The 13477-nt window shown below is 41.1% G+C and overlaps 1 protein-coding gene across 8 annotated transcripts in view; it reads left to right on the plus strand.

The window, feature by feature from the left end:
• LOC139763619 (arylsulfatase B) overlaps positions 1-13477 on the plus strand; it is a 196253-nt gene that overhangs the window by 169543 nt on the left and 13233 nt on the right. For all 8 annotated transcript variants that reach the window (XM_071689845.1, XM_071689849.1, XM_071689847.1 and 5 more), the window contains one exon: positions 10091-10246. In XM_071689845.1, coding sequence (XP_071545946.1) covers positions 10091-10246 — 156 coding nt within the window. The remainder of the gene's footprint in view (positions 1-10090; positions 10247-13477) is intronic.

The raw sequence follows: 13477 nt of genomic DNA on the forward strand, positions 1-13477 counted from the left end.
ACCAAACTCAGTCACCAGCTTCTGCAGTTTCTCACATGAGTCAGCCACCAGCGCTGTATCATCAGCGAACAACAACTGACTCACTTCCCAAGCTCTCTCATCCCCAACAGACTTCATACTTGCCCCTCTTTCCAGACTCTTGCATTTACCTCCCTAACAACCCCATCCATAAAAAGATTAAACAACCATGGAGACATCACACACCCCTGCCGCAAACCTACATTCACTGAGAACCAATCACTTTCCTCTCTTCCTACACGTACACATGCCTTACATCCTCGATAAAAACTTTTCACTGCTTCTAACAACTTGCCTCCCACACCATATATTCTTAATACCTTCCACAGAGCATCTCTATCAACTTTATCATATGCCTTCTCCAGATCCATAAATGCTACATACAAATCCATTTGCTTTTCTAAGTATTTCTCACATACATTCTTCAAAGCAAACACCTGATCCACACATCCTCTACCACTTCTGAAACCGCACTGCTCTTCCCCAATCTGATGCTCTGTACATGCCTTCACCCTCTCAATCAATACCCTCCCATATAATTTACCAGGAATACTCAACAAACTTATACCTCTGTAATTTGAGCACTCACTCTTATCCCCTTTGCCTTTGTACAATGGCACTATGCACGCATTCCGCCAATCCTCAGGCACCTCACCATGAGTCATACATACATTAAATAACCTTACCAACCAGTCAACAATACAGTCACCCCCCATACCTATACATTGAAATGTATAGGTATGTATATGTGCATGTGTGGATTTGTATGTATATACATGTGTATGTGGGTGGTTAGGCCATTCTTTCGTCTGTTGCCTTGCGCTTCCTCACTAACACAGGAGACAGAGGCAGAGTATAATAAAGTAGAATATGAATAGATATATATATTTTTATTATCATTATTATTTTTTTTTTTTTTTGCTTTGTCGCTGTCTCCTGCGTTTGCGAGGTAGCGCAAGGAAACAGACGAAAGAAATGGCCCAACCCACCCCCATACACATGTATATACATACGTCCACACACGCAAATATACATACCTACACAGCTTTCCATGGTTTACCCCAGACGCTTCACATGCCTTGATTCAATCCACTGACAGCACGTCAACCCCGGTATACCACATCGCTCCAATTCACTCTATTCCTTGCCCTCCTTTCACCCTCCTGCATGTTCAGGCCCCAATCACACAAAATCTTTTTCACTCCATCTTTCCACCTCCAATTTGGTCTCCCTCTTCTCCTCGATCCCTCCACCTCCGACACATATATCCTCTTGGTCAATCTTTCCTCACTCATTCTCTCCATGTGCCCAAACCATTTCAAAACACCCTCTTCTGCTCTCTCAACCACGCTCTTTTTATTTCCACACATCTCTCTTACCCTTACGTTACTCACTCGATCAAACCACCTCACACCACACATTGTCCTCAAACATCTTATTTCCAGCACATCCATCCTCCTGCGCACAACTCTATCCATAGCCCACGCCTCGCAACCATACACCATTGTTGGAACCACTATTCCTTCAAACATACCCATTTTTGCTTTCCGAGATAATGTTCTCGACTTCCACACATTCTTCAAGGCTCCCAGAATTTTCGCCCCCTCCCCCACCCTATGATCCACTTCTGCTTCCATGGTTCCATCCGCTGCCAGATCCACTCCCAGATATCTAAAACACTTCACTTCCTCCAGTTTTTCTCCATTCAAACTCACCTCCCAATTGACTTGACCCTCAACCCTACTGTACCTAATAACCTTGCTCTTATTCACATTTACTCTTAACTTTCTTCTTTCACACACTTTACCAAACTCAGTCACCAGCTTCTGCAGTTTCTCACATGAATCAGCCACCAGCGGTGTATCATCAGCGAACAACAACTGACTCACTTCCCAAGCTCTCTCATCCCCAACAGACTTCATACTTGCCCCTCTTTCCAAAACTCTCACATCACACACCCCTGCTGCAAACCTACATTCACTGAGAACCAATCACTTTCCTCTCTTCCTACACGTACACATGCCTTACATCCTCGATAAAAACTTTTCACTGCTTCTAACAACTTGCCTCCCACACCATATATTCTTAATACCTTCCACAGAGCATCTCTATCAACTCTATCATATGCCTTCTCCAGATCCATAAATGCTACATACAAATCCATTATTATTATTGTTATTATAATACTTAATCGCCGTCTCCCGCATTAATGAGTTAGCGCAAGGAAACAGACAAAAGAATGGCCCACATGCACATGTATATACATAAACACCCACACACACACACATATACATACCTATACATTTCAATGTATACATACATATACATACAAAGACATATACATATATACAGATGTACATATTCATACTTGCAGCCTTCATCCATTCCTCTCGTTACCCCGCCACACATGGAATAGCACCCCAATACATCCACCCTCCTCCGCACAACCCTATCTATAGCCCATGCCTGGCAGCCATATAACATTGTTGGAACCACTGTTCCTTCAAACATACCCATTTTTGCTCTCCTAAATAACATTCTTGCCTTCCACACGTTCATCAATGCTCCCAGAACCTTCACCCCTCTCCCCCACCCTGTGACTCACTTCTGCTGCTAAATCCACTCCCAGATATCTAAAATACTTCACCTCCTCCAGTTTTTCTCCATTTATACTTACCTCCCAATTCACTTGTCCCTCAACCCTACTGAAGCTAATAACCTTGCTGTTATTCACATTCACTCTCAACTTTCTTCTTTCACACTCTTTACCAAACTCAAACACCAACTTCTGCAGTTTCTCACCCGAATCAGCCACCAGCGCTGTATCATCAGCAAACAGCTGACTCACGTCCCAAGCCCTCTCATCCACAACAGACTGCATACTTGCCCTTCTCTCCAAAACTCTTGCATTTACCTCCCTAACCACACCATCCATAAACAGATTTAACAACCATGGAGACATCACACACCCCTGCTGTAAACTGACATTCACTGATAACCTATCACTTCCCTCTCTTCCTACTCATACGCTTTCACTCTCCTCTCTTTCTACTCATACACACACTTTACACACTTGATAAAAACTTCTCTGCTATTAGCAGTGTACTTCCACTCCATATATTCTTAAGACCTTCCACGAGGCATCTATGTCAACCCTATCATATGCCTTCTCCAGATCCATAAATGCCACATATAAAGCCAGGTGGTTCTCTAAGAATTTCTTACGCACATTCTTGAAAGCAAAATCTGATCCTCACATCCTCTACTACTTCTGAAACAACTCTGCTCCACCCTAATCTGATGCTCTATACATGCCTTCACCCTCTCAATCAGTACCATCCCATACAATTTAACAGGCATACCCACCAAGCTTATACCTTTGTAGTTTGAACTTTATCCCCTTTGCCTTTATACAGTGACACTATACATGCATTCCACCAATCCTCAGGCACTTCACCATGATCCATACGTACATAGAATATCCTTACAACCAGTCAACAACACAGTCACCCCCTTTCTCAATATATTGAACTGCAATACCATTCACTCCTGCCACCTTCTCTCTTCTCTGAACCACTTTCCGTGACACTCTTTCTTCACGTATCACCCTGACCAAAACACTCTATATTTGCCTCTCTATCATCAAACACATTTAACAGTCCTTTAGAGTACTCACTCTGACTCCTTACTTCATCACTACCAGTTATCACTTCTCCCCTTACCTCCTTCATCAATATTCCCATTTTTTCTCTTGTCTTTTGCCATTATTTACCTCCTTCAAACACGTCTTTTTATTCTCCCTAAAGTTTAATGATACTCTCTCACCTCAGCTTCCATTTGCCCTCTTTTTCAACCTATACATCTTCCTCTTGACCTCCTTCTGCTTTGTCTTATGGATCTCCCAACCCTTTGCACTCCATCCCTGTAAGTGCTGCCCAAACAGCTGTCTTTTTCTTTCACCGACAACTGTAGTCTTTCATCCCACTGTCACTCACTACCCTTTCTGATCTGCCCACCTACCTCCTTTCACATGCCACATGCATCTCTTGCACATGCCATCACTGCTCCCGTAAATACCTTCCATTCTTCATCCATTCCCCTCACTTCATTTGCTCTCACCTTTTGCCATTCTACACTTAATCACTCATGGTGTCTTTTCATACAAGTCATCTTTCCAAGCTCACTTACTCTCACTACTCTCTTCTCCCCAGTGTTCTCTCTTTTTCGAAAACATCTACAAATCTTCACCCTTGCTTCCACAAGATAGTGATCATACATCCCATCAGCTGCCCCTTTCAATGCATTTACATTCAAAAGCCTCTCTTTTACATGCCCATCAATTTATATGTAATCTAATAATGCCCATTAACCATCTCTCCCACTCACATACATAAACCTGTATATATCTCTTTTTTTACCAGGTATTGCAAATCACCAGTCTTTTTTCATCACACAGCTCCTCAAGCTCTTCACCATTTCCATTTATAATACTGAATACCCCATGCACAACAATTATACTCTCAACTGCCTACATTACTTACCTTCACATGTAAATCATGCACCAAAATTGCTGATATACTCACTCAGCTGCTCCCAAAACAATTTTATCTCATAATCTCTCTTCTCATGGCCAGGTGCATAAGCACCAGTAATCACCCATCTCTTTCCATCCACTTTCAGTTTTACCCACATCAGTTTAGAATTTACTTTCTTATGCTCCATCACACACTCCCACAAATTCTGCTTCAGCAGTATTCCTAATTCATCCTTAGCTCTTGTCATCTCACCAACCCCTGACTTCTTTTCTAAGACAGTCCAAACCATTCTTCCCCTTTACCCTTGAGTTTCATTTCACTCAGAACCAGAACATACAGGTTTCTTTTCTCAAACATACTATATATCTCTCTTGTCTTCTCATCTTGATTACATTTACACACATTCAGAGACCCCAATCTGATCCTTCAGGGAGGATGAGCACTCCCCATCTGGCTCTTCTTTCCTCTTTTAGAAATTGAATACAAGAAGGTGAGAGTTTCCAGCCTCCCTCTCCCACTCCCTTAAGTCACCTTCTATGACAGGTAAGGAATATATGGGTAGAATTCTTTTTCATCTACCTCTATTACCTTCTACAGACCATAATGTGAAGGTCCTCTGATGTGGAGGTTCCACACATTCCCATCGCAGCTCCTTAGCACTATCCAATCAATAACAGACATGCAACCCTTCAATATGCATCTAAACACTTGCTCAACAATGCTCGCCTCACTACAAGTCCACTAACACTTTTTAACTCTTAACGGACATAATAAATCCAACATGCACATATCTTTCACTCTACATAGGTAACCTCTACCATGCAACAAAACCCCAATTATAGTGGGCACAACTGATGAAACACACTTGACATTTACTGCCTATGCCACAAACATGAGCATGATGCTCCCAGAACACTTACTGGTACCAGATTCAGACAAGGAAAAAAATCCCTTTCCTATTCATCCACTTCTTAAACTGTACTCCACTTGCCTGGTTACCCACCCTGTCAAAAGCAAATATAGCAAAGCTACAAACTACATAGAACAAAGCACTTGGAATGATCACCATCTACCAAGCAGTCACAAATATACAACACTAATACATACTTCCATTATAGTCTTACCTTAATGTGCAAAGCACTCATTTGTTTTACAGCTGCATTTTACTGTTCTCAGCCAAACCATTCCATAACCAGCCACCAGGTAAAATAAGAACTGTCCTCCCAACCCAGCCTTAAATGCCGTCAGAAACCACACCTCCTACTTATGGAGTCACCCTGGACTCCACCCATCACTCCAACAATGCAAACATTATTTAGATATTGGCATAAGGGTCTCATCTCCAAGCTTGCCTGTTTTAGTTTTCTCTCATACTTTGCACCATCATATCTGGCTGCCTTTCTGGCTAATGAGCCTCTGTAGTTGTTGATGGATCCTCCTTTCCTTATCAGTGGCAGTTTTTCTCAAAATTTTATCCTTCTACACTTTCTTATCTGTATCAAAATTTCCTTTATTCAGCAAGTAACCTACATGCACTTATATGCTGTCAACACAGTATTTCATTCCTTCATTTATTTCAGATCTGCTCCTTCCACTCTCATTTGATCTGAAGCTCATCTTAACACAACCTCCTATGTAAACTCAGACATTGACAGAACACTTCATGGTAGATACAGCCAGGTTAAGATTAATGCTTCAGAAACCCAATTTTTGTCAATCTTTCTATCTAAAACCCTTCACAACTTTCCTATTCTATTTAATGGAATTGTCATGCCACTACTTAATGAACAAACTTTGTATCAGTGTAGCATCTAACCTTTTATGTAAACCTTACATTGTATAATTAGTTAAATCTCCCTCTAAGAAACTGAGAGTCCAGCACAAGTGCCATAAATTATTATCTTCTAAATAGTTGCTCTCATATCCTGGAGATTCTAGCTTTACATGTTTACTAAGCAGAATTGAGTCTAAATCAGTCCATCTTATGACCTATCCCAGTTTGATCTAACATTATTCACTTTATGCCACAGTGTTGGTTTGCTTTCCCTCTACTTTCGTTTTTGTTCAAGAGCATTGGCTGTTTATACGCCCCCTACCTTTAGCTAGACTATGTAATTCTCAGCAAGCTGCCTTATCATATGAATACTTTGTGGCTATTGTTAACTCAAAGGGAGGCTGTTATGATGTTTGTTACTTTTCAACACCACAAAGCATTGGAAATCCATACCATCTAATGTCTTTCCTGCTGTCTATGACCTAGCCCATTGTAAAAGGCAGATTTTACACTCCCTTCAAATTTTTCTAATATATTTCCTAATTTTAGGGAGAATAAAAAGATGTTCTGGAAGGAGGTAAATAAAGTGCGTAAGACAAGGGAGCAAATGGGAACTTCAGTGAAGGGCGCAAATGGGGAGGTGATAACAAGTAGTGGTGAGGTGAGAAGGAGATGGAGTGAGTATTTTGAAGGTTTGTTGAATGTGTTTGATGATAGAGTGGCAGATATAGGGTGTTTTGGTCAAGGTGGTGTGCAAAGTGAGAGGGTTAGGGAAAATGATTTGGTAAACAGAGAAGAGGTAGTGAAAGCTTTGCGGAAGATGAAAGCCGGCAAGGCAGCAGGTTTGGATGGTATTGCAGTGGAATTTATTAAAAAAGGGGGTGATTGTATTGTTGACTGGTTGGTAAGGTTATTTAATGTATGTATGACTCATGGTGAGGTGCCTGAGGATTGGCGGAATGCGTGCATAGTGCCATTGTACAAAGGCAAAGGGGATAAGAGTGAGTGCTCAAATTACAGAGGTATAAGTTTGTTGAGTATTCCTGGTAAATTATATGGGAGGGTATTGATTGAGAGGGTGAAGGCATGTACAGAGCATCAGATTGGGGAAGAGCAGTGTGGTTTCAGAAGTGGTAGAGGATGTGTGGATCAGGTGTTTGCTTTGAAGAATGTATGTGAGAAATACTTAGAAAAGCAAATGGATTTGTATGTAGCATTTATGGATCTGGAGAAGGCATATGATAGAGTTGATAGAGATGCTCTGTGGAAGGTATTAAGAATATATGGTGTGGGAGGAAAGTTGTTAGAAGCAGTGAAAAGTTTTTATCGAGGATGTAAGGCATGTGTACGTGTAGGAAGAGAGGAAAGTGATTGGTTCTCAGTGAATGTAGGTTTGCGGCAGGGGTGTGTGATGTCTCCATGGTTGTTTAATTTGTTTATGGATGGGGTTGTTAGGGAGGTAAATGCAAGAGTTTTGGAAAGAGGGGCAAGTATGAAGTCTGTTGGGGATGAGAGAGCTTGGGAAGTGAGTCAGTTGTTGTTCGCTGATGATACAGCGCTGGTGGCTGATTCATGTGAGAAACTGCAGAAGCTGGTGACTGAGTTTGGTAAAGTGTGTGGAAGAAGAAAGTTAAGAGTAAATGTGAATAAGAGCAAGGTTATTAGGTACAGTAGGGTTGAGGGTCAAGTCAATTGGGAGGTGAGTTTGAATGGAGAAAAACTGGAGGAAGTGAAGTGTTTTAGATATCTGGGAGTGGATCTGGCAGCGGATGGAACCACGGAAGCGGAAGTGGATCATAGGGTGGGGGAGGGGGCGAAAATTCTGGGGGCCTTGAAGAATGTGTGGAAGTCGAGAACATTATCTCGGAAAGCAAAAATGGGTATGTTTGAAGGAATAGTGGTTCCAACAATGTTGTATGGTTGCGAGGCATGGGCTATGGATAGAGTTGTGCGCAGGAGGATGGATGTGCTGGAAATGAGATGTTTGAGGACAATGTGTGGTGTGAGGTGGTTTGATCGAGTGAGTAACGTAAGGGTAAGAGAGATGTGTGGAAATAAAAAGAGCGTGGTTGAGAGAGCAGAAGAGGGTGTTTTGAAGTGGTTTGGGCACATGGAGAGAATGAGTGAGGAAAGATTGACCAAGAGGATATATGTGTCGGAGGTGGAGGGAACGAGGAGAAGAGAGAGACCAAATTGGAGGTGGAAAGATGGAGTGAAAAAGATTTTGTGTGATCGGGGCCTGAACATGCAGGAGGGTGAAAGGAGGGCAAGGAATAGAGTGAATTGGAGCGATGTGGTATACCGGGGTTGACGTGCTGTCAGTGGATTGAATCAAGGCGTGTGAAGCGTCTGGGGTAAACCATGGAAAGCTGTGTAGGTATGTATATTTACGTGTGTGGACGTATGTATATACATGTGTATGGGGGGGGGTTGGGCCATTTCTTTCGTCTGTTTCCTTGCGCTACCTCGCAAACGCGGGAGACAGCGACAAAGTATAATAAAAAAAAAAAATAATATTTCCTAATTTCTTCTTGTTTCTCCTTCTCATGAACTATCTATATTTCTGATGTCCATTCCCTCTGGGAACTTCCTTAGCAGGGTAACCATGGCAAAAGAGTCTCCATAATGGCAAACTCCAGTGCTGCTTCTTAGCCTTTATGCCTCACCATTAACAGGCCACTGGCAAAGAGCAACTTCAGTGTAGTATGTCCAGAGGCTCCTAACCAATGTTTCTACCAACTACTTGTACCAAATGTGTCCACCTAATGTTCCTGCCTATTGTTTAAACTTACAACTTCTACCTAATGTTCCTACCTATGTTTCCCCCTAATGCTCCTACTTACAGGGCAGGATTGAGACCTTGAGGGGCCTGAGGCACCTCAGATTTGGTGGGCCCCTCATACACAGAAATTAGAATACAGGGCAAATCTCCAAATTTACAAATCAATGTCAGTTCTTTGCATGTAATTAGAACTGGCATGTTATACAAGGTACATACATACATACATAGAAACACTACAATAACTACAAAAGGTCTTTCTTTCTACGCTTGGCATCTGTGTCCACCGCTTCAACAAATCTTTTCTTTGTTTGGCTGTAAATAAGGCTACTTAACCTTCACTTCACTTTGATTATGTCTTAGGAAAATCCTGCTTTGATGGAACAGTTGGCCAAAGTTCACTTGAGATTTTGGCTCAGTAAACTAGTTTCTTTATTATATTTTTGTATAGAGGATGGCCCCTCTTCTGGCAAGGTGGCCCAGGACAGTTGCCCCTTTGCATCCTTATAAATCTGGCACTGCCTGCCTAATGTTCGTACTTACTGCTTTTATTTATTGCTCTTACCAGTTTTCCAAAAGGTAGGGCATGTGCATAGTTCTCACCCCAGGAAAATCATTAGTTACAAAGAATGAGTTGTGCGAGTCAAATGATGTCAAATGTTATAAATGACAAAGAGAGATTGTATGTGGACAGAATGCCAGCAGTTCACATGTAGGTGAGGCAGAAGGAAAAGGCATCTACTTGGGTCATAGGAGTGCAATATTACAACCAGTGAAATACTGGCTCACTACACAACTGTCACTTACCCTCCTGATACCCAGGCCAGTAATATACCTCTCATTAACTCTTTGGAGACTCTTTGGCCATGGCCACCCCCTAAGGAAGTTCCTAAAGAGAAAAGGCATTAGAGATATAGAAAGATAGGCAGATATTGTTTGATAATAACCTCATTCAATTGCTTGAAACATTTTGAACTTTTACAGGCGGGAACCTCTCAGCCTTGGGTCCTGTTGATGGAATGGATGTGTGGGACACATTAACCCAAGATCTGTCATCACCCAGAAAGGAATTTCTGGTGAACATCGACCCTGTTACGAATAGTGGAGCAGTTAGGGTTGGTGATTGGAAGCTGATTTTTAGTAAGTAAATATCCCGTACAGCTAATACTAATTTCTGTATAATAGCTATCCGTTATCTTTTTTCTTTTACCTGATTGCCTTTTCAACCTTATTAGGGTAGTATCAGATACAAACAAACATATGCATACATCCAGTCTTTAGCTGGCATGTTTACTGAACCCAAACCAAAGCTTGTCATCAGTAGGCAAGTCCCACAGACTACTCAGTGATTTATTATGACCACTTCATATTCTCTGGTTGAGCCCATTGACAATACATTGCCCCCTTATACCATATTGATGCAGGTCATTCTGTAAACAGTACAGTTCTTAATCCTTTTAATGTCCAGACCTAGACACCCCAGTGCCTCCTTTACTTCACCCTTTCATCACCTTCTTGGTTTCTTCATCCTCTTTTGATACATAGATCTGCTTAGTGTTTCTGCATTCATCCTTTCTATTTGCTTGAGTCATTTCAGCACACTCTGATCAGTCCTCACAGTCAGATTGAATGTGAAAGGAGAAAATTGTAAGTGTATGTGAATAAAACCAATGTTATTACGTTTAGAAGTGGAGAGACATAGGTAGGTTGGAGTGTGAATTTGAATGGAGAGAATCTGGAGGGATTGGAGTGTTTTAGATACCTGGGGGTGAAAATGGCAGCAGATAGAATTGTGGGAGCTGAGGTGGGACATAGGGTGTCTGAATGAACTAGGCATGTTAAGATATGTATAGGAAGAGAGGTCAGCACCTGAGCGGGCAAAGATAGATATGTTTGATGATACAGAGGTCCTATCAGTTTTGTTTGGTTTGTTTGTTTGGACCCTAGGTACAGAAGAGAATGGGTGTGTTGGAAGTGACATGCTTGAGTACAGTGTGATATGAGAAGGGTTAATCAAATAAGATATTATGTAGTAAGAGAGAGGTGTAATTACATATTTGTATTATACAGGGAGGGAGTGGGGACCTATCTCTTGAACATTCTCTATCATACAGTATGCTGTTTGCATTTATTATGTCCTCAGTCATTCTATTCCATCCATCTATCATTCTTATACACAGAGACCTCTTTTAACAGATGGGACGCATTCTTGAGAAGTGTACACAAAGTGAAAAATCTGATAATAGGGGTCATTACAACATGGTGTCTGTGGAGATGCATTCCTGACTGTCACTTCTTACACTAGTAGTATCTATAGAATAGTGTCCTGTAGTAACATTGCTGGCTCTGCAGATGTTGTTTTGTAGTTTTATAGATAGAATGAAGACATTGTTGATAGAAATACCACTTGAAACTAAATTCAATCAACATTCACAAATTTGTTGGGGCCTGCAGTGTTTTTGATCACTGCTCAATGCTCCAGCAGCATACCCACACCTTTCTGACCTGGTCTTCAACATCTTCGGTGATTTATTCCATGAGAAAAAATTTTTGCAACTTAGAATGTGGTGGACTGGCTGGATCTTTTTTTCCACTTACTGTTATCAGATATTCTCTTAATGGTAGAGGAAGCTAATGATAATGGGTACAAGTCTTAGACATGAGAGAATGATGATGGGTTCGTGTCTCAGACATGAGAGAATGACCCACATATGTCTGATGCCTTCCTACCACAGCCATGCATTTCACTTCTCTAAGTCTGTATTAATCACTTTTCTGGGCACATCAGGTGCTATACCTATACTCACATTTTGCGGGCCATTTTCCAGGTGTGATGGGTTTGAAATGTTCTCCAATTACATGTAGAAGATTACACAACAAGAGTGACTGAAACTGAAATGACACAAATTATGGCAGGCTGTACACAACTGGCTTAGAGAATGTAAACAAAGATGGTGGTGGATACATTTGCTAGTTCCTTTTGTATTTCAGTTGATGGATTACCTTTGTTTTATATATGATTAATATATATACTGTATGCACTCGTTTATAAGTCTACTTCGTGTATTGGCCGACCCTTGATTTTTGGCCAAGAAATCAGTAATTTGTGACATTCCTCGTGTATAGGTCAACCCAAATTTTTTAGGGTAGTGGAATAACTAATTAGGGTAATAAATCACCATATTTTATGGCATATAAAACTCATCTCAGAAAATCCTGACTAAAAAACACTCTACATCCTATATACTGAGCGTCACTGAATCTGAAACACCAAGTGCCAAAGGCAAATTGTTTACCATTTATTGTTTTGGCACTTTGCTCTGAAACATGGGCAATTTTTGCAAAAATATTGCATATTTCCATTCAAATATTTTCAAGTCACTTAGGATGGAACATCATGGTACAGGTACACCTCCGATTTTCTGGCACTCTGGGTTCCAAAGCCTTGCCAGATTAACCATTTTGCTAGACCAACCGTGGTCACATAATGATAATTCATCAACACACCTCTAACCCACTAATTATACATCTTCCATGTGTCTAAAGTATACCATGCACTGCTAGAAATTTGAATTAAACAAATATTAAATGTTTGAGCATCCTAAGATGGTAAGTCTGTCCATAGATTGTTTGAATCATGTGGGGTCTTTTTCATCTTCTGTTTTTCATGTTTTCCTAGGTGTGCATTGCCAGAATAATGCAGTTTCATCTGCATCATACATCTGTTCAGGACTGAGGTGCTCATCAGCTACGAGTTTTGCAGATTCTTCCACATTCTTGGCAGCTCCATTGTGGTGTGGAGACCACTTTTCTCTGCACACTTTATTCATGGAAATTCCGTGATGCTTCGTGAATCTTTGAAGACATCCTTCAATATAGTCACGCTCTTGTTGTAATTTAAATTCTTTATGGAACAACTTAGCCTGGTCCATTATCATGCTACCTGACAAATCCACTCCATCACTCTGACACTGTCGAAACCATTCCAGTACTCTTACCATCTTTCATAGTTTTTCTAGCCTTCATGCTTCTTAGAATCTCTGTCTGCATAGACTTTCAATACTTTCTCCTTTTGCTTCTTTATATCATAAACAGTCGATGAACCAATACTGTAGATGTTGCACAGCTTATGCACCAAAACAACACGGTCCATTTTTTCAACAGTTCTACTTTATCTTGGATCGATATGGACTGGTGTTTACGTTTGACGTCACGGCTGAGACTCTCATATGTCTTAGAAGCCGTAACTAGGGTTAAATATAAGAAAAATAAGCTAAGAATCTCACAGAACTGCAGTATCACCACTAACAAGTGCAGTGTAAAGAATGTAAATAAGTGTGCCCTACACACAGTGCCATCTGTTGCCTCCTA

The sequence above is a fragment of the Panulirus ornatus genome, chromosome 47, assembly GCF_036320965.1.
Source record: "Panulirus ornatus isolate Po-2019 chromosome 47, ASM3632096v1, whole genome shotgun sequence".
NCBI lineage: Eukaryota > Metazoa > Arthropoda > Malacostraca > Decapoda > Palinuridae > Panulirus > Panulirus ornatus.